Raw genomic sequence first — 22,079 nt, 5'->3', positions numbered from 1 at the left:
AGAGGCTCAGGGGGTTTTGTGGTAACAACAACTGTTGGCGAAATAATGAAGAAAAGCCTTACGGAAATCCTTAAAATAACAAATAAATTCGGCTAGCAATCGCTTGAATCACCTCTGTGCCAAGCTAGAAAGTGTAGTGCGGAACACTCGGCACTTCACGCCGTCCGTGTACTGGTGAAGGAGGGCGACGTTCTCAAACTTGAGGAGGTGATCTTGGGGTCACTTGACCCTCCATATTCTCCTATCGTTAGGGGTTGATAGTGTTTTGGTGTTTGTCTCCCAATATCTCCTAGGAGAACAACATGCTTACCCATTTGGGAGAGTCGTTGATTCTCGGGGCTTTTCCCTTACACATATCCCGCACAGGCGCATTCCTAGTAGACGATACTTTGTGCCTTTCCTCTCGGCTCATTTTCCCGAATGGAGTGTGGAATAGTACACGGTGGCGTGTATCGGAGATGGTTGCACATGTTGTAGGTCGACTGGCTGGATGGATGACCTCGTAGCTAGTGGAGAAATTGGCTGAAACCCAACCGGACCTTCTACTCGAGCACTTTCAATATGAGGACCCATCTTGGATGTAGCCGGATCGTGCGACAACATGCTAGCGATAACTACATGTTGCTGTTGCATCATCTTTTGAGCATGGGTTGTGACTAGCAACTCAAAATCTTCTTGAGACAAGGTGATAGTAATGAATCGTCTAGTTTCTTCCATCTCTACGCTTCATATTCAGGTGAAAAGTTCCCACAAATGGTGCAAAATTTGATCTGGTATGAAAACTGGAGAAATACTTAATATGATTTCACTTACTTTGCCAACGAAGAAGACCCCTCCTTTATATACCACCTCTCATAACCTCTACAATCATGAGGTGACAGAGAATGTCAGATGTCAGAAGTTGTCAAGAGAATATATACATCCTGGGAGACGTATAGTCACCATCCAAGGAATTTTCATTACTCGCAAGCACCCCTTTTGTAACTTAGACCATCAATGAGGGAATATGGTGTCATAAGTTGTCGGTTGATGGGAAGTGTAATCACTTTCGAAAAAGGTTCTAGTGAATGCTCGTATTACAATAGAAGAATATTTTTTTTGACAAAACGATTATTATTCTGATAGGTTGTTGTAATTCTTTAATCATGTTGTCTACTGAATGTATCTCGACCAGATCTTTAAACTGATTGAGTGTATAGCCGTTCTTCCCTTAAGCCACTTGGTTATGCACTAGGTGTTACTGGAGATCCACTCTGGAAGTAATATGAAGCTAAGTTCTTTAGGTTCGATCAATTCTTTAGCTAACTGGCCATATACCAAAATACTTACCTTTGAGAAATGGGGAACTGAGTCCCCAGGGATTCGATCAGTACTTTAAGTTGATCGCCCATATAAGAGAAGACTTGCATTTGAAGTGAGAACCTGAGATCTGGAAGTTCTGCCGAGTTTATAAGGAGAGTTGTTTTACACTTTTATCTTTGTATGTAAAGGAGATGGGCATGCTGAACCGTATAAATCTGACTGACATTATTACTGACTGGCTATATGAAGGAGGACTGACATGTGAGAAAACTCATAGGGTCGACCAACAGTGGGGTCGACCAACAGTGGGGTCAACCGGTCATATGCTGAAAGACTTGTACTGAGTGGGAAGTTAGGTCTCTTTACTCTGCCCGGACGTATGACCAGTAGGATCTATAGTAGGTCAGACATCCCTTAAATTTTATCGGCTATCGATTGATCAGATATATAATAGATGTCTTGATACAGGAATGGAGCACTAGGTATCCTTGGTCCGATCGACTCATAGGCCGATCGACCTCATACTAAAGGCCTTAGCACTGGGAAGAGCAAAGCCTCTTGGAGAATGACACGCTGGCTGCCACCTCTCCTTGAATTTATCTGTCACGCTATCTTGACTTTAACTACCATGTCATATCTGAATCTACTCATAACATCTCGTATCAATAAAGAAAAATGGTAAAAATTAAAAGGTTATTTTTATTTTTTTTTTAATTGGAAAATAGTAAGAACTTTTACCATACCATTAATATCAAAGACAAAGGTAATAATATCCTTCATATTATTTTAACCCCTCTTGATATAGACTGTTATTGCTGAACGAAACTTTTATGATTTATCTTCTTTTCAAATAACGAAGGACAACCATAAAGGAGTCGGGTTAAAACTACTATTTCATATTTTATTGCCGATCAATATCAAAAGCAAGAAATTTTTTGAGAAATTCATGATCTTAGTATCATAACTTGATATATTCGAGTATATCTTTTTTATATCTTAGATGAACTTGTTCGAGTATATCTTTCTTATATCTAAGTCATCTAAATTAATGATAAATAGTCATCCGAAGAAACTTTTTATCAAGAGGTGATGACAATAAAAAAGTGAGTTTATTTTTGCAAGAGGTGGTGACAATAAAAAAAGTGAGCTTGAAATAACCAGAAGATAAAAAAAAAAAAAAATAGTATTATTGCATTTAACACCTTCTAAAATTTCTTTTTACCATTTTTTTTTACAAGCTTTTTACCATTTTCTTAATCTCGCATGTGGTGTGTCTAAGCTTGCTCCATCGACAGCCTGGTCATGGTGGCCATGCGCCGCTATGGATACCGCCCTTCGACGTTTCCCTTCCGATCCATAGAAAAGGAACCGCTTTTGTTTTCGCTAGGTTTCGGGAAGATGGCGGAGGAATCCGAGAGCGTTCGAGTTGGAATGGCCGGTGGCGAGCCGGGAATCGAGGCGCTTCCCGAGGCGTGCATCGCCAACGCCATCTCCCTCACGTCGCCCCGCGACGCCTGCCGCAGCTCCGCCGTCTCCGCCGCCTTCCGCTCGGCTGTTGCTTCTGACACCGTCTGGGACCGCTTTCTCCCTTCCGATCTGAAGTCGATCCTCGCCCGTGCCGATCATCCGGTCGACTTCTCGTCCAAGAGGGAGCTCTTTTTCCGGCTCTGCGACAGACCGATCTTCTTCGACGGCGGCAAAATGGTTCGTTTCAACTCATTTTGATAACTCAAGAGACATGGGGGGAACTTTTAGCGAAGCACCAGTTCTTTTTATTTGGTGCTTGTTTTATCGGATTGTGTCGCAGACTTTATCATTGGATAGATCGAGCGGAGCGAAGTGCTATATGCTTTCTGCTAGAGAGCTAGTCATTACGTGGGCAGATACGAACGTCTACTGGAGGTGGGTTCCGGATCCAGACTCCAGGTATGTACTAATTAACAAATGTTCTTCCTTTTCTTTTTGTTTGGCACTAATTAACAAATGTTCTTCCTTTTCTTTTTGTTTGGCACTGAATGCTTGCTTAATTTGAAGTATAATTCTGTAATCAAAGTTTTAACTTTCTGAACAGTTGCTGTTCTCTTGAGATGAGCAATTCTCTGGATCATGCTTGTTATCTGTTTGGTCTTTCTGTTGAGATGACCAACATTTTGGATCATGATCTTTCTTCTTGCCATACCTTTGTCTAGTGCCAGAGTGTTAACAAGTCTCACAAAGCATGAAGCATAAAGCATAAAGAGATGATTCATAATGTCAAAGTTGAACGACTAACCACTATTAAACTTTTAGGGAGACAAAGCAATCTTTGTATTTATACTCCCCTTCATGACTATGTGCATGCACTTCATTTGAAAAATCCAAATCGAGCACACAAATCAATCAGCAATATTTTGGATCATACTTGTTCTCCATGTCGTGGCTAATCTATCTGTCTAGTGCCAGAGTGGCCACGAGTTTCATAAAGCAAGGAGTATGTATAATGTTAAAGTTGATCGATTAATTTCTTATCTAAAAGCTTAAACTTTTAGGTAAAAGACCAATCTTTGTATTTGTATCCTTTATATTCCCCCCTTTAATGTTTAGGTGGATCTACTTTGTTTGGCAAGCCCAAATTAAAATACATGAATTAATGAGATAATATTAAGATTTAAACCTAAGACCTTCACTCAGATGACAGCATTGTTAAAGTTGATTACCATCTACTTATTCTAAAAGCTGGAGCTATTCATGAAAGGATCAATTTTTTGTATTTATATCCTCAATATACGATGCTCCGTATACCATTATTTCTTTTCTAGTCCATCCACAATCCCCATATAGTTGCATAGAAACACAATTTTTATTGAGTTCTGTTTTAACCTATCAGATCTTTTATATGTTTGATTTCATGTTTGAAATTTAAATAAGCTTTGTTACTGAACAATTAACTGAGCAAAACTGTCTCCAACAGGTTCTCAGAGGTTGCTGAGCTCTTAGATGTATGTTGGTTGGAGATTCATGGGCACTTTAACAGCAAAATGCTTTCTTCAAAAACAAAATATGCTGCACATCTCATCTTCAAACTATCTGATAGTGCTGTCGGTCTAGACTATCCACCTCAAGAGGCATCAGTAAAACTAGGAACACAGTCGTCCACTAACTTGGTCTGCTTGCAGCCCAACAAGAATCAAGACACAGATGAGGAAGATACTGATGAGGAAGCCACTGGGCATGTTGTTCCGCAGTCAAGGGGCGATGGATGGATGGAAATCGAGCTGGGTGAGCTCTACAACAATGGGGAAGAGGGCGAGGATAATGAAGTCGATATTAGTTTGTTGGAAGTGAAAGGAGGGCACTGGAAGGATGGCCTCATCATTGAGGGAATCGAGATCAGGCCTAAAATCTAAACCAAATTGCAATGTCTCCTGCTAGCTTTGTCCTTCCGACAGTGATCCTTAAACAACTCGTGCCCCCAGCTCATGTGTTGCAGATAATTTGGCTGAAAAGAATTTTGGGGAATACAGATGTGTGAGAAATCTTTGTTCTTTAGGATTTCGATCAAGATTTTAAAACGTGTTAGTGGCAAAAGACTTCCAATTCCTGGGAGAATGGGCTCCATTTTGTGTCTGATTTTGGATATTGGTCCTCACTCATGATTGATTGTTTTAGCATTGAGCGTACTACAATAGTATTGAAAAAGTTATATTGTAACATCTCTATACTTGGTATAAAAAATTAAAATAATAATAATAATTTTGAAAAAGTTCTGAAGCATTTTCATTCCTGTTGCACTTTCAAAAGGAAAAGAGACAAAAGTAAAAGAGATATTTTATGTGACTGGTGAGCGTTAACAGATTAACGGTGCCTTTGAAGAATGAATTTGCTCGAATATTTGATGTATCGAAATCATCAACATCGAAAATGGTATGGAAATAGTAGTATTTAATTTCTATAAAATAATTTATGTGTAAATAATTTTTTTTAAAAAATGAGTAGGTTTTGTTGAAGACTGTCATGCTCGGTCTGACCCAGTTTCGTGTTCGGTGCGGCCCAAATGAACACCATTATATATCTGCATATAACGTAACGGTTTTCGCCCGACAACGAACGATTAAAACGCACGATTCTAACTCCTCATCGTAGCGCTGATATTTCGCTCGGAACATGTAACGTCCGCTACATCGGGAGGGAGCAGGAGTGGCCCGCTTCCTTCGGTGCACGATAGCGAATCGCACCAAATAATAAAAGGCAACCATCGAGCTGGAAGTCCACTTCCCGCCTCTCTCTCTCCTCCTCCTCCTCTCTCTGTCCTTCCCCATCACCCGCGGTCCTCCTCCGAACAATTTCCACGGCGACGATCGAAGCCTCGGGTTTGGCATCCTTCGGTCCCGGATTATTGTCTCTTCTGGTTCTACTTTCAGCCGCAATTTCTTCCATCCTTTTGTAAGTTGTAACCCGTTTCACAATCTCAAAGTTTTGATCTTTGACTTGTAATTTTAACTTGTCTGGGGTTTGTTCCCCCGGTTCGTTGGCCGATCTAGTTTTAAATGGTTTTGAGTTGAAATTGTTGCTGATTTTGGTTTTTTTTTAAAAAAAAGTCTACTTTTGCACAGACATCGTAGATTCGGATTTTGCTTTTTCAAGATCGGAGGAAGATGTTTGTTTGGGGCGAAATCGCCGATTTCTTTTGGAATATTGGGATTATTGTTATGCCGCTAGATCGATTGAGTTAGAAAACTCGCCGTTGAGAGAATACGGATGGAGTTGGACCGCAACTGTTCCACAGAAGAGAATATTTCTGATTCGAGGAAGGAGGAGTCTGAGGAGGGGGAGACGACCATGTTGCTGGTGCCAGCTATGAATGTTGGCATCTCGGCCAATGGGGAGCAGGGATCGAGGAGAAAAGTTCAGTGGAATGATCGCAGCGGCAACAACCTTGTAGAGGTGCTGGAATTCGAGCCAAGGTCAGTTGTTGATATTTTGATTCACAAAAATTGTCGATCAAATTCCGTGGCAGATGCTCCTGCCTGTTCTGTTATCATCACTTACGTTAGGGTTAAATGATTAGTTGCTGATTTTTGTGAAGAGAAATTTAGTTGAATTTGTTTTTCATTTCAGTATTGGGTAATTCAATTTAGCTATTCATCATGAGCTGGTGTTAATTTCATCTCAATATCATGTTTGTTTATTTAATCACTCGAGTGAGTATGAAAGAAAACTCTCTTTGTACTTTTGCTAAATCATTTGCTTGGGTTATTCGGCACTAGTAATAGATTTAGATTGCACTGTATGATAACAAGCAACTCTTTATCTAGAATAACAAATTTAGACAAATTACAGGTTAGTCGGCACCCTAATTGCACCAATGATTGTGAAAGATCTGGTTAACTGCATAGGATACTGTCACCTAACTACAAATAGCAACATGTTTTCAATGGGAGTCACTACAAGAAAATCTTCAAATAGCTACGGAATTAACGACGAAATTTCAATCCATCACAATTAATAGGATTTTATCGATAGAATTAGAATTTAGTCGAAACTTACCAACGGATTCTAATTCAATCGGTAAATATCGACTGAATTTGGGTTCCGTTGGTACTTACGTCAAATACTGATCGAATTTAGATTCAATCAGTAATTTGGATTCTGACTGAATACAAAAGAATTTGTATTCCGTTGGTACATTTGCCTTTAAAATTCTAGTGTTCAAGCCTTCAGCCAAATACCAACCGAATTTGGATTTGATTGATATTTTGGATTTCGTCGGTACTATGCCGACTGAATACAAATCCGTCGGTAACTACCGATTGAATTTATATTCCATTAGTACAATGTGTCCTAAAATTCCCGTGCCCTTCCGATCAAATTTGGATTCAATTAGAGGTTGAAAACTATTTTGAAATCTCTCTAGTCTTGTCACTATTTCCATGTACAATTGAATCAAGCTTAGTTGATGAGTATTATTTCTTAAGATAATAATTTTGTTCCATAATTTGATATCTCCAATGCCCATTTTAGGTAGGATTTAGACTTTTAGTTTAGGTAAACTGCATTACATAAGGTCAGACAATTGATTTTTATATAAGCCTTTAATTTTGATCTACCAAACCTCTCCTTTAGTTTCTTCTTTAATACTAATTTTGACATTGATACTCTCTCGAATTTTTGTTCATATTTCCAAGTTCCAATTAGTGCTATCCTTCATGTTTCTATTATATGATTGTGTTTGAAGAATAGTGTATTTTCACAAACTGTATTTGTGTATGGTCCTATTCGTAATAAATGCATATTTCTGGAAGAGAGGAGGATCCATCTGTGCATCATAAAAGGACTTGATTATTTTTTATTGGATAAACTAGGTCCCAAATATAAGCTATTTCAACCATTCAACAAATTGAGTTTCATGGAGGATTGAGACGGCTATCATATATGATAATTGGTGGATATAAATATAAGTTGGGATGATTATGCAACAAAATTAATTACATAGTTATATTTGTATGGTTTTAATTATATTATGCTCGATTAAATATATCTTTTATCTAATTTTCATCCTTTTGTTTACAGTGATTCGAACGACTCCGAGGATAAGTATGTTAGATCTTATTTCTCTAAAATTATGTAGACCTATTTTCTATGCAAATCATGATAATGGATGGCAACTCTTTTTACAGCTCCATTGTCAGTTCCTTGAGTTGGGAACAGATGCTTATTCATTGTATTCATTTCTTGTGTTGCCCGCATAATCGAAGGTATTAGTCCTAAATTAACACCAAAATTCCATTTCAAATTTTTTTTTTTTACCCCTAGTTTCTAGTTGAAAGTTTGACTTCAAAAAGAGAATGTTTATCACAACAACATATCAAATACCAAATAGATTTGTGTGTGTGAGAGAGAAGCAATTGTATGCAATAAGCTTGATATTGTTCATAGAATCCGCCAAGTTTGTATATTTATTTCATGAGATGCTATATTTTGGGGCTTTTGGTTAATGTTAAATGATTCTGTAGAATAAATATTGTCTTTTTATCATCTCGTTTGAATTTTTTAAATCGACGGATTTCTGTATTTTTTTTATAAAAAGTTGGAGATTTAAATTTGTATAACAATATTAATGCCGGTAGAAAAATTATTTTATCAATTCTATTAAAAAAACTTAAAATTATAAGAAAGTATTATATATATATATATATATATATATATATATATATATATATATATATATAATTTTAAAATGATTTTGATGTTTTTCCGAGATTAAGGTGCTTCAAAAGGTATATCAAATACTAAACTGCATGTCGTTTTCAAAATTTCAGTATAAAAAATTTATATTGTTTATAATAAATTTTGAGTATCACTATACTAAAATTTTTAATATAAATTTTATATTGATATTAAAAATTACAAGATGATATAGATGATCTTTTGAAGATGAATGATTCTTATCTATTTTATAAGTGGAGGTTATTCCTCCGATCAATGTATACAAAAGGACTATCATTTTTGGAGGAGATCTTTTAGATCATGATCCTCTAGATCGTTTTTTGTGGTTTAGAGGATGATCATTTTGTATTTATTGATGGGATGGATGACTTTCACTTGTAAAATAGATAGGGATCATCTATCCCCATCAATAAATATAAAGAGATAATTCTCTATATCACAAAAATGATCTAAGACTCCTCCATTTTCTATATCATAAAAATAATCTAAAAAAATTCTTCATAAAAAACGATATAGAGATCATTTTTGATATAAATGGTATATTAAATTTTTAATATTTTTTTTAACTTTGTTATATTATACGTAAAATTATTTTTATTTTCCCCCCTTTTAAAATGCCATTATATAAATTTGAATTGAAAGTCTTTCAAAATAAATTGACATAATATTTAACTATACTCTAATTTCTTAAAAAAATTATATATATTGAATAAATAGAACAGTTTTTAATATTACATTTCTCATGGCAGTAAAATCACGTGGTCGCTTCCTCTGTTCGATAGTCGTCCGGGTAAGTTTGAGTTTTTAAGGGACCTGCGAGAGTCTCCCAAAGAATCGTTGGGTGTTTCTATGGGTAGATAATTGTTTTATGTAAGGAAAGGTTTGAATACTTCTTCTCGATGCGCCCCCTGCTCGTTTGGAGCTTCGATCCTGCGAGGAAAGCCAAGTCTTTGTTTTCATAGCTTCTACTAGGTAATCGCTCTTCTCCTTCCTGCCTTCCTTGTTTTTCACCGAAGATTTACTGCGTCTCGAGCGAAAAAAGTGGCTTGTTCGTGCGCTTTCAGGCCAGGTCTTGGGTTTCGATGGATGCTTTGTACGGTCGATCTTCGTATTTTTACTGTATTTTCTTCGATACTTGATGGTTTTTTTTTCGATTAGGTTTTGGTTCACAGAGCAATTTATTATTTTTATATTTTTTATAAAATATTTCTTGAGAACCCTAGAGAACTATTTTATATGTTCTTTTTTCTGATGTATGGATTCCGGATTTGAAGGTTTTGATACTCCCGTAGATTGCTTGAGATCGTTGCTGTTATACTCTGTTCCAGTACATCAACGTTTGATCTTGTGATGTCTGCTGTCTATACAAGTTAGCTTATTGCTATAGTTAATTAACACAGATTGTCTGTACAAGTATTCAGTTGTCGCGTTTGTTTGTTTGTATTGTCAGTATGGATATTTAACGTAACAAAAAATATGTTTCGTTGTCTAAAAAACTTACATAGGACTACATAGAATTTTGTTTCCTTCAATACTTCAAAGAGTGAAATGAGCGTGCATGATTTCATTTCCTTCCATGCTTCAGAGAATGAAACGGGTATATAGGATTTCATTTTCTTCAATGCTTAAGAGTCAATGAATACATAGGATTGGAGAAGAGAAGATCAAGTTTTCAAAAACTATGATGTTGAACCAATGCATAATGTGGAAGCAGTCAATATTGAAATATTAAAAATATTTATATTGATCTCTAAATATTTATCACTTAGAAAATGATCAACACCTACAGGTTAAAAGCTACTAAATATGGTAGCTTAGGCTTTTAGGTCAATTTTGTTTTAAGTTTAATTAGTTTAATGAACAAATGAAGTTTTTTTTAACAACAAACATAGTCTGCATATGATATGCGGTCATATGGGATCAATATGCTGTGTCGTTTAAAATCCACCATGTAACTGCTTAGAATGCCCAAGTGGGAGCTTTTGAAAATCATGTAGAAGACTGGAACATACTAGACGCATTAGTGAGTTACAATCCGTAAATTTGAGCAACACAAAGAAAAGGGAGGGCCCAACAGTTGATACTAACTTGATATCTAATTGTTGTACAAGCACATTAGGATTAGCATTTCTGTTCACTAACTAACATTTCTTTCTTGTTATCTTAATTTCATTATTCTAATTTTTATTAATTTGTGTATGGTCTAGTTTTCATACTTTCCTATACAACAAAGACTTCAAAATAGGTTATTCATGGCTGGATTATTTTAATTTTTTTCATGGTTTAAAATGAAATATTTTACATTTTGTTCTACTCCTTGTATTATTTAGATCCTTGCTATGAAATCATGTTGGAGTAAACATTTTTTTTGTTGCTTCTCCATTTGCTCAATAAGTTTGTTTGTCCTAGTCAATTTTGTAAACAACAACCAAGCCTTATCCCACTGGATGAGGTCATCTAATTTTGTACCTTATATATGAATATTAATTACGTCTCAAATTTCAGATGTTTACCTTATTTTTTATTATTCCTTTTTTAGATTGTTTGCACTCGTGTCATCCTTGCCCTTGTGAATTCCATTTGATGACTTCTGATGGTGAATCATCAAAATGGAGTTGCAAAACCACCAGCCTCAGCTGCTAGTGCCTATACAATCAATCTTGATAACTTCAGGAAACGCCTCAAGGGATTTTACACTTGTTGGAGTGACCATAAATCTGATCTATGGGGCTTTACAGATGCTATTGCAATTGCTACACCTCCTACTTCAGAAGATCTTCGGTACCTCAAGTCGTCAGCTTTGAATATCTGGTTACTTGGTTATGAGTTTCCAGAGACCATCATGGTTTTCATGAACAAGCAGATTCATTTCTTATGTAGTCAGAAGAAGGCTAAACTGCTTGAAACCACAATAAAATCTGCCCGTGAGGCTGTTGGAGTTGATCTCACTATACATGTTAAGGCAAAGGATAATGATGGGACATCCCTGATGGAGGAGATCATAGGTTCTATTCACACACAATCAAAATCAGAGTCTCCCATTGTTGGATACATCTCAAAGGAAGCACCTGAAGGGAAGCTTCTGGAGACTTGGTCTGAGAAGCTTGCCAACTCAAACTTACAACTTACTGATGTTACAAATGGTTTCTCTGAATTGTTTTCCATCAAAGATGGCACGGAGCTTATCTGCATCAAGGAAGCTGCACATTTAACCACATCAGTGATGAAAATTTTTGTGGTTCCGAAGCTTGAGCGGGTAATTGATGAAGAAAAGAAAGTTTCTCATTCTTCATTGATGGATGATGCAGAAAAGGCAGTACTTAATCCTGCAAGGGTCAAGGTTGAATTGAAGGCAGAAGATGTGGATATATGCTATCCTCCCATCTTCCAAAGTGGAGGACAGTTTGATCTCCGACCCAATGCAGCCAGCAATGACGATGATCTATACTACAATTCAACTAGTGTGATCATTTGCGCAATTGGCTCACGGTATAACAGCTACTGCTCGAATATTGCCAGAACATTTTTGATTGATGCAACTGAGACTCAGAGGAAGGCCTATGAGGTGCTTCTTAAAGCCCATGATGCTGCAGTAGGAGCTTTAAAGCCTGGAAACATTGTCGGAGCTGTGTATCAAGCTGCTCTTTCTGTCATTCAAAAGGAAGCACCAGAACTTCTTCCAAACCTGACCAAATCTGCTGGAACAGGGATAGGTCTTGAGTTCCGTGAGTCTGGGCTAAGTCTAAATTCAAAAAATGACCGGGTATTGAAATCAGGGATGGTTTTCAATGTCTCACTTGGTTTCCAGAATCTTCAGGCACGGACTAAGAATCCGAAGACTGAAAAGTACTCTTTGTTGCTGGCTGATACTGTTATAGTGGGCAAGAAACCTCCTGAGGTCTTGACTGCAGGCTGCTCCAAAGCAGTTAAGGATGTTGCTTACTCTTTCAGCGAGGAAGAGGATGAAGAGCCTCTTAGAGTAAGATCTGATTTGAATGGCACTGGGGTGCTCTCCTCCAAAGCAACACTGAGATCAGACAAGCAGGAGATGTCGAAAGAAGAGTTGAGGAGACAGCATCAGGCAGAGCTTGCGCGACAAAAGAATGAGGAGATTGCCAGGAGGCTTGCTGGCAGTGTATCTGCTGCTGGAGAAGGCCGAGGTCCTGCCAAAACATCCAGTGAGCTGATTGCTTACAAAAATGTTAATGATATACCCTTTGCTAAACAACTCGCTATACAAGTCGATCAGAAGAATGAGGCTGTGCTCTTACCAATCTATGGAAGCATGGTACCCTTCCATGTTTCTACTGTAAAGAGCGTGACCTCCCATCAGGATCATGGAACTTGCACCATCCGTGTTATATTTTATGTGCCTGGTACACCATTCAATCCCCATGATGCCAACACTCTCAAGTTTCAAGGCTCGATCTACTTAAAAGAGATCACTTTTAGGTCTAAGGATTCCAGGCATATAAGTGAAGTGGTTCAACAAATCAAGACCCTCCGAAGGCAGGTTACATCAAGGGAGTCAGAGAGAGCTGAAAGGGCCACTTTGGTTACCCAGGAGAGGCTGCAGCTCGCTGGAAATCGGATGAAGCCAATCAAGTTACAAGACTTGTGGATACGTCCTGCATTCGTTGGCCGTGGAAGAAAGCTCACTGGCAGTTTGGAGGCTCATGTTAATGGCTTCCGCTATGCTACATCAAAACCGGATGAGCGAGTCGATGTAATGTTTGCAAACATAAAGCATGCCTTCTTCCAGCCTGCAGAAAAGGAGATGATTACTCTGTTGCACTTCCACCTTCACAATCATATCATGGTAGGCAACAAGAAGACCAAAGATATTCAGTTCTATGTCGAAGTTATGGATGTTGTGCAGACTTTAGGTGGTGGGAGAAGATCGGCACTCGATCCCGATGAGATTGAGGAAGAGCAAAGAGAGAGGGATAGAAAGAATAAGATAAATATGGATTTTCAGAACTTTGTGAACAAGGTACATGACATCTGGGCACAGCCACAGTTTAAAGGTTTAGATTTGGAGTTTGATATGCCATTGAGGGAGCTTGGATTCTATGGAGTTCCTCACAAGTCGTCAGCTTTCATTGTTCCGACCTCAAGTTGTTTGGTTGAACTCATTGAGACACCCTTCTTGGTGGTTTCCTTGGGCGAGGTTGAAATTGTTAATCTTGAGAGGATTGGGTTTGGACAGAAGAATGTTGACATGGCCATCGTGTTCAAGGATTTCAAAAGGGACGTGCTGCGCATAGATTCGATTCCATCTTCATCTCTCGATGGAATTAAGGAGTGGCTGGACATGACTGATTTGAAGTATTATGAGAGTAGGCTGAATCTGAATTGGCGCCCAATTCTGAAAACTATTACTGAGGACCCTGAGAAGTTTATTGAGGATGGTGGATGGGAGTTCTTGAACATGGATGCCAGTGAGTCGGATTCTGACAACACTGAGGAATCAGACAAAGGGTACGAGCCATCTGATATCGAGCCAGAGTCCGCTTCAGAGGATGAAGACAGTGCCAGTGAGTCATTGGTGGAATCCGATGAGGATGACGAGGAGGAGGAATCCAGTGAGGACTCAGAGGAGGAGAAAGGAAAGACATGGGAGGAGTTAGAGAGGGAGGCGAGCAATGCTGACAGAGACAAGGGCGACGAGTCAGACAGCGAAGAGGAGAAGCGGAGGAGGAAGGTGAAAGTTCTCGGGAAGTCTCACATTCCGGAAAGAAGTGCCCCAAAAAGGATGCTGCCTTCCAAGAGACCAAAATTCAAGTAAATTGGAGGAATCCAAAGGACCTGCGCCATTGTAACTCAAGCTTACCAGTTTTCTAGGAGCTCGTTTTATTATGAAACTTTGTATATCTTTGTAACGTGCTAGCTTTGCTTAGCGGGTTCTAGTGTCTACTCCTCTGCTGAATTAGAAAGCTCGTGGCCTAAGATGAATCTGAACCTTTTGAACCAGTAAACTTAGTTATTGGATCTTGTTTTGGATTGCAAGTTGGTATGCATTAAGACTGTTACTTTATGATAGAATCTGAAAATTTAAAAAGTTTTTTTATCCATATTATTAAAAGAATCCTCCTACTTTTAAATTTATTAAAATAGCATTCTATGCATTATTTAATTTTGAAAATACTTTAATGTGTTCCCTTTTAAAATTATTTTGTATTGTTTTATACAAAACAATTCTTTTTTAAGGTGGTTTTATCTTATATAACGCAGTTTTAATGTGCAGTGCAAGGCAATATTTTAGATAGAAAATAATAAATGCGATATTGGTTTGATACTTTTTAAAAGAAGAGTGTGTTTTTTTATGATGTAGGTAAATAAAAGGGTTCTTTTGATTTTCTGTAAAAAAAAATGATAAACACTATTGTAGGGGCCAAAATGAAATTTTGTTGTAAATCCAATCCCTATATCTGAGACGATTACGGTCGGAACTCCTCCGCCACACTCCCTCTTCCCTTCCTCCTCGGAGCGTCGGCTTCGGTTGCTGTCTCGAAGACGGTGAGAGCTGCTCGCTTCGCCGTTCCGAGCAAGCGAACGATAGGAGTCGCTTCCTTTATCTTGTCTCAGTTTTGTTCTCGCCGTCGATGGAAGCCATCGTTGCTCTCTCTCGGTTTCCTCTCCACTCTCGATGTCTTCCGTCAAGGTTCACGCTGACGGACAGGAATTCTAGATGCTACCAGCATCCGTGCTCTCGAACCCCTCGCGAGGATGCTCGTGTACTAAACCTTTTTTTTTTCTTGTGAAACATTTATCTTGGAATTCTTATTTATCCTCGATCTTGGTCGATTTCAATTAATTTATTTCAAGTCGTGGTCAAAATTTAGTCGTATATCGTTTTCACGACACATGCGTGAGAATTGGAGTCTTTTGATTCCTGTATAACAAATTTTTGGGCAGATGAACAAAAAATAGGCTTTTGGTTGATAGGGAATTTAGTGACTTTCACTGATAAAATTCTAGTTTCTTATTACTGTAAAACAATTTACGTAAATCAGCTTTTACTCGAACGATAAAAATCAGTAGTTTTTGCTAAAAAAACTCATTTTTTTTCCTTGAAACCGTAGGGTAATTTATTCTTATTTTTGGCACAAAAGAGAAAAATGGGCAGAAATAAAAATAGAGTCACAACTGCTATTGAAAATCTAAATATCAACAAAATTCCTCTTGTTCCTTGTTAGCTTTGGTAGATTGGAAAAAGGCCACTGAGCTTTAAACATTTGGCTTCGATAAGCTGAGCATCTAAATTTTTATTTTCTTTACATGCAACTTAATACTTATTATCCTACAATACTGCCTTATATCTCATATATGTCTCTTCCAGGTTATGTGGAAATTTCGAGCCTATACTATTGCTATATGCCATTCTAGTAGGTCACTACAATGTGTATCCTTTAGCTTGAAAGGAAGAACAAAAAGCTCTGGAGCTGTTAAGAGAGCTGATGAATCTTTATTGTACAGCTCTTTTCTTCAGACCTCTCAGGGACTCAACAAAAAACTGTCTTGGTATGTCTCATTGCCGGTCAGAGTTGGCAATCTTGTAGGATTTCATGCCAAGATCCATAAATGTCTTGGTTGGCAAGAGGGGTTCAAGCACTATGTCTCCATTTTTCTCTATCGCTTGCTCATCAGTGTGATGCTTGTCATATCATTATCTGTGACCATCAATAAAACACCTGCATGTGAGTATTTGGCCAATTTTTCATCATTTATCCTCTTGATATGTTGCAAAGATGAATCTATTGATAATTATTGTACATTACTTTAATGCAGTGGCACTTACTGAGGAAAATCTTCTTTTCCTTGAGGCATGGAGAGCAGTGGATCGTGCATATGTTGACAAAACCTTCAATGGCCAAAGTTGGTTTCGTTATCGGGAAAGCGCGCTTCGTAATGAACCAATGTCTACTAGGGAGGAAACATGTATTTTACTCAGTCTTTTTCTATAGTTTGTAGCACAGTTATCTTCTTTAGCTTCGTGAACATATAATGTCATGTGATTTTTTTTTTCTTTGGCTCCATTAATGACTTAGACCAAGTTTAGACATGAACAATTACACTTGTTATAAAAACATCCACCATGTTGATTATACCTTTTCAATTTATGGAAAACAAGCTTTTGATTCATTATCATATTTCCACTGCATAAGATATAACAACTGTCATGTGGGTGAAACATTTTTGTTATATTTTTTTTTTCCAGACAAAGCAATAAAGAAAATGCTTTCAACATTGGATGATCCTTTCACCCGATTCTTAGAACCTGAGAAATTCAAGAGCTTGCGGGTATGAATTTTTTTGCATCTTAGACATTGCATATACTTTGAATTCATAACCATGGTCTACTATGATGTTTGGTAATTTGATGTCACTACATACTTGTTATGTCTACTTATGAGATATGTAAATATGAAGGCAGTCTGGCACACAAGGTGCTCTCACAGGTGTAGGGTTGTCAATCGGCTACCCTTTAGTTGTTGATGGAACACCTTCTGGGCTTGTTGTTGTCTCTTCGGCACCAGGAGGTCCTGCTAATAAAGCTGGCATTCTATCTGGAGATATTATCTTGGCAATTGATGGTGAAAGTACAGAAGACATGGATATATATGATGCTGCTGACCGTTTACAGTAAGAATTACCTCCCTGATATCTGATTCATGTAATCTACGCTGTTACAAAAAGAGCATTTTAGTTAAACACTGGTTTTGAAGAATATTGTAATTCAAGCTCTTATTATACACATACTCATATCCATGGAACCTAGTTCAGAGACATTGCATGTGAATTACTATCCTTATGCCTTGTTTTCTTGATTAAGTTGAATTAATACCTATTTTGATGGCCGCATTTATATTCTGTTGTTTCAAAGGAACAATGTCACACCCTTCAGATATATTGCAGAAAAATCTAAATTTTAGCATTGAGATCTGAGTGCCTTTATTTTATTGTTCAAAAGATCCAACCAATGCATGGGCCTATTCTAGTGGATTGATAATATAGTCTTTTCACCTAATTAATCTTTTTTGATTTAGTTGGCCTTTAAGTTGAAAAGAAGCAATAAGTTGAATAGAAGTGGCATACTAAAATAAGCTTTGAGATATGTTTTCTAATACTGACTAGTTTATTTCTCCGCTGTGCATATATTATTCAGGGGAACTGAAGGAAGTGTGGTTAAATTAGTCATTTGCAGTGGAATTGAGACTAAGAATGTAAACCTGAGGTAATTTTAGTGCGGTTGTCTGTTGATCTATAGAGTTATGTACCGTTGTTATTAATTATCAATTCTAATTGATTCATCAATATTCAATTACATTTGAGATATCCAGAAGCTACAGATGCTCTGTTGGTGATATATTTGAATTATGTCTAGGCGTGAAAAAGTGAAGTTTAGTCCAGTCAAGTCACGACTCTGTGAAGTTTCAAGATCAGGAACAGAAAAATCCATGGTTGGATATATCAAACTGACATCTTTTAATCAAAATGCTTCAGGTTAGTACATATTGTTGTTAGTTTGACTAAATGAATGAACTGATCTAGCAATTTCAATCTGCAACTATTAGCCACATAAATTGTGCAATTGAAGGTAGCGGCTTGTGCAGTAAACAAAATATTTTGAGCTGGAGTTTGAAAATGTAGTGATGACAGTTCAATTGGTTACTTTGATATGCTGCCTTGATCGCATAATAATGTGTCACAGGTGTAGTCAGAGTTTTAGTTAAATTGTACTTGGCCAAGATATTTGATCCTTGATATGTGTTATTATTATACAAAGTAGGAGCTTCACTTAATTCTTCAAATTTGAGAATTGAGATAGGATTCTATTACTGAATTGAAGGAATCACACAAGAATTGCATGGTTTTAGAGAAAATAATCAAATATCAACATAACTGTGACAAAGGAAACACAGTTCTGTGATATATAATTGTTAGTGGATTAATACTCAAATTATCAACATCTTGTTCCTTAATTCACTGTACCTTTGGAAGTAATATCTCAAATATTAGAAAGCGCTAAACTTCTTTTAATTTGTATATATTCAAGCTTTACTATATTGATTTACGCATAGCTCTCCATGTTTTTTTTCCATGACTGTTGAAGTTCTAGATGGTCATGGAAGTCTTAATGATGAAAATTATCCATGTAATAGACAATCTTTCTGCAACCTGGCTAAATTCATAAACAAGTTTTTTAATTTTAGAGATTAATGTGCATTAACTTTGTGCATATATAATTGTGTCTTTTACCATTTTACTTCTTTACAGGAGAAGTTAAGAATGCGATAGATACTTTAAGAAGCAATGGTGTGAAAGCCTTTGTGTTGGATCTCAGAAATAATAGGTAGTCACATTGTAAGATAAAGTCTCTTTCTCAAGTATATTCTATTGTTAATATGCTCCTCTCTGGAACAGTGGCGGCCTTTTCCCTGAAGGAATTGAGATTTCAAAGATTTGGTAAGATTCTACATATCGCAAATTCCTTCTAAGAGATTGATGTGACACTTTTTTTTTACAAAAGTCTGATTTATTAAGAAACCAGTTTTGATTGATTCTAGTGTATCTGCATCACGTGTAGCCGGAGCTGTTTGAGAATAATTATTTATATATTGTATGATTATAGTCTGAGTACTACAAAGCTCAAACATATTTGGCGTGTTATTGATCTAATTTTTCTTTTCCAAGTTTGTTCTTTTCATCATTTGGAATTTTCTTTTCTAGTAAAAACACTATAAGCAAAGTGTCTTGTGATCTTCCTAGCTCAACAGAGTGGTACAAGAACTTCAAGCTCAAAAAAATAATGGGAATTCCATCTGAAGGCTCCATCCAGGACAGTGCTATGAGTAGAAACATGCCCAATTTCAATGATCCCTTGAAAATTATTGCAAAACACAATTCCCAAATCCCATGCAAAGATGCTTCCAATGCACATACAGTGATATTGATCTATAAATTGAATGTTACCATGATTGAACTCTTCCTCTTACAACTCACTTCTAAGTTACTCAACTTTTCTTATTATAGAATTTGTTAATCTTCTTTGAATATATTCGTACTGATATTAGCATATATCTCTTTTTTCATCATCATTCCAAACTACACAGGTTATGCATATAGATGGTTTATGATTTTTCTTTATGTAAATAGTTGTGCTGTTATTGGTAAAATAGATGGGAGACTGTTTGTGTAAGATCTCTAGCTTTTACATTGCATATCCAAATTCATGATACTATCTTATATTCCCATCTCATTCTACTAAAACTTATTTCTGATATAAGGTTGGACAAAGGTGTTATTGTTTATATATGCGATAACCGTGGTGTTCGAGATATTTATGAGGCAGATGGAAGCAATAGTGTTGCAGTATCTGAACCTTTAGCTGTGCTGGTATGATCTGGTCTCTCATGACTCTAGATTGCAAATGAATTCACGTGATACTGCTCTGACATCTTCATTAGCTTTTGTCAGATATATAACTGTACAGTTCAATGCATAAAAACATTCTAAAGTGAAGTTCCAAGAATATATAGAAAAATTCAGTTGACAGTTGTTCTTCTGGATGCTTCTGGATCATTTCAAAACCATCAAATTTCATGTATATATTATTGTTATGACTGCTCTTGGAACTAGAATCTTCTAATCACCTGTCTGTATATGAACAAGAAGTCGGCACCTATTTTTTATTCATGATAATTGAGAAAATAGCATTAAGATATGGATTCTATCATCCATCATATGCTTGCAGCAATCTCGGTTCATCCTATGCTCAAGTGCTTCCCCTGTTGCCTTAAACTTATCTTGTACATACTCATACAGTGTACCTTATGGAGTATTCTGCCTTTGATCTCTGTTAAAGCAGTAATCACTTTTTTTCCTCCATTTTAAGGATACTAAAAAGCTTCATTTTTATTCTGTTTGTATTAGGTAAACAAAGGAACTGCAAGTGCGAGTGAAATATTAGCTGGAGCACTGAAGGACAACAAACGAGCCGTTTTATTTGGGGAACCTACTTTTGGAAAGGGGTAACTGCTCCTATTGGAGTTATTCCTTATTGTGGTCTCAAACTAACACAATATGCATCTACAGGAAAATACAGTCTGTTTTCGAGCTGTCCGATGGTTCTGGGTTAATTGTTACAGTTGCTCGATATGAAACCCCTGCGCACACAAATATCGACAAGGTCCATAACTGGTTCTCTCTTCTTCAAGACACCATTCATTGCATTTTTCTGTTTTCGCCCTTTGTAACGGAGATGAAACTATAGCTTACAGCTTAGTGAATCATTTGGTATCCTAATTCAACAATCACATTTAAATTGTTACATGACTTTCTTATTGTAATAAAACAATTAGGCTATGTTTTTAATCATGACTATACCTGCTAGAAATTGTACCTTTGAGACAACTCCTAATCCTTCACACTAACGGTTTATTATTATAAGATTTTTTTAAGGAAAAAACAGGTTACTTATAAAATTTTATGAATGTTGAGCTACTTTTAAGTAAATTATGTCCTCTGAGAATTTGATGTTCTAATGGCAAAACTTTTTCAGGTTGGCATAATTCCAGACCATCCCCTTCCAACTCCATTTCCAGAGGATGAAGATGAATTCTGTAGCTGCCTAGTGAATCCTTCCTCTCCTTGCAATCTTAATCCTGCACAACTGTTTTCTGGATGACCTAAATAAACTCTCGTTTTTCTGGGTTGCTGTTTCTCATTCATTATGTATTGTAAGATCTGTTCCTATTAATTGTCGACACAGTATGAAATATATGTAACAAACAATCTATTTTCTCTCCTTTCCCCATGATTCAATGCATAAAATGTACATTAAGCTTCAGAGAAACTCTGAAAGCCAAGTGGAGATGGGGTTTCATGAAGGCTATATCAACTCCCCTATTTTTATGAAACATCTTATAGATCATATATTGCTCTTTCCCAGTGTGGAATTTGGTTTTGTAAATGATTGTATGCATGTTTTAACTAGTTTTCCATTTTTCTCAAGTTCAATACTCTCTTATTTCCTGGAAACAGTCTATTGTAAAAAATAGAGTAAGGCTGTGTACAATGGATGTTTTCCTGGACCCTGTATGGCGAGAGCTTCGTGCACCGGATTTTTTTTTTTTTTTTCAATACTCTCTTATTTATGAATTGTCTAATCAAATGTATTCTTATAAACATACATGTTACGTATCTTTGCAAACAAACTAGACATTTACCAGCATCCAATGTGTCCTCGTCGATATGGTGAGCAATTATCCTTTTCCCTTTTGAGGTATATACATCAGAATCTTCATATGCAATCTTTATAACCTAAGCCTTCTGGTCATTGATATTTCCTGTCTTGCAGTATCGAGCTTAAACCAAAGTGGACTCTTAGGCAACTCTGTGGACCCAAAGATTCAAAGAGAATGCTGGGAAGGAAGATGGCGATTTGGCCGGTAAGCATTTAGATTCTACAAAACATTTAGGGCTGTAAAAAGATGGATCAATGTTAATGAAGGTCGGTCGTTGCTCTGGATTTATCCAGTAGACCGTAGACGAATCAGGAGGAAGAC

At 36.9% G+C, this 22,079-nt stretch overlaps 3 protein-coding genes across 7 annotated transcripts; all 3 read left to right on the top strand.

Annotated features, from left to right (window-relative positions):
• The first annotated feature begins 2,565 nt into the window (after positions 1–2,565).
• Positions 2,566–4,979, top strand: LOC122022278 (F-box protein PP2-B10-like). Its single transcript, XM_042580236.1, has 3 exons — positions 2,566–3,006; positions 3,110–3,228; positions 4,253–4,979. Exons 1-3 carry the CDS (start codon positions 2,605–2,607, stop codon positions 4,686–4,688), a joined length of 957 nt encoding a protein of 318 aa, XP_042436170.1. The 5' UTR covers positions 2,566–2,604; the 3' UTR covers positions 4,689–4,979.
• Positions 4,980–5,554: 575 nt separating this feature from the next.
• On the top strand, positions 5,555–14,517 carry LOC122024777 (FACT complex subunit SPT16-like). 5 transcript variants are annotated; one of them, XM_042583475.1, is made up of 5 exons: positions 5,555–5,724; positions 5,895–6,245; positions 7,852–7,875; positions 7,959–8,036; positions 11,048–14,517. In XM_042583475.1, the coding sequence occupies exon 5, from the start codon at positions 11,102–11,104 to the stop codon at positions 14,294–14,296; it is 3,195 nt and encodes a 1,064-aa protein (XP_042439409.1). In that variant the 5' UTR covers positions 5,555–5,724; positions 5,895–6,245; positions 7,852–7,875; positions 7,959–8,036; positions 11,048–11,101; the 3' UTR covers positions 14,297–14,517. The 5 variants fall into 5 exon arrangements, with proteins under 5 accessions (XP_042439409.1, XP_042439407.1, XP_042439410.1 ...); XM_042583473.1 differs by having other exon boundaries at positions 7,852–8,036; XM_042583476.1 differs by having other exon boundaries at positions 5,880–6,245; positions 7,852–8,036.
• Positions 14,518–14,951: 434 nt separating this feature from the next.
• On the top strand, positions 14,952–21,447 carry LOC122023908 (carboxyl-terminal-processing peptidase 2, chloroplastic-like). The gene is made up of 13 exons (XM_042582332.1): positions 14,952–15,245; positions 15,851–16,208; positions 16,300–16,449; positions 16,730–16,812; positions 16,946–17,154; positions 17,678–17,746; positions 17,897–18,015; positions 18,790–18,865; positions 18,937–18,978; positions 19,800–19,908; positions 20,446–20,543; positions 20,608–20,701; positions 21,074–21,447. The coding sequence occupies exons 1-13, from the start codon at positions 15,114–15,116 to the stop codon at positions 21,197–21,199; spliced, it is 1,665 nt and encodes a 554-aa protein (XP_042438266.1). The 5' UTR covers positions 14,952–15,113; the 3' UTR covers positions 21,200–21,447.
• The last annotated feature ends 632 nt before the right edge of the window (positions 21,448–22,079 follow it).

The sequence above is a fragment of the Zingiber officinale genome, chromosome 9B, assembly GCF_018446385.1.
Source record: "Zingiber officinale cultivar Zhangliang chromosome 9B, Zo_v1.1, whole genome shotgun sequence".
Taxonomy (NCBI): domain Eukaryota; kingdom Viridiplantae; phylum Streptophyta; class Magnoliopsida; order Zingiberales; family Zingiberaceae; genus Zingiber; species Zingiber officinale.
The sequence above is the reverse complement of the archived record's forward strand: the minus strand, read 5'-3'. Positions and strand labels throughout refer to the sequence as shown.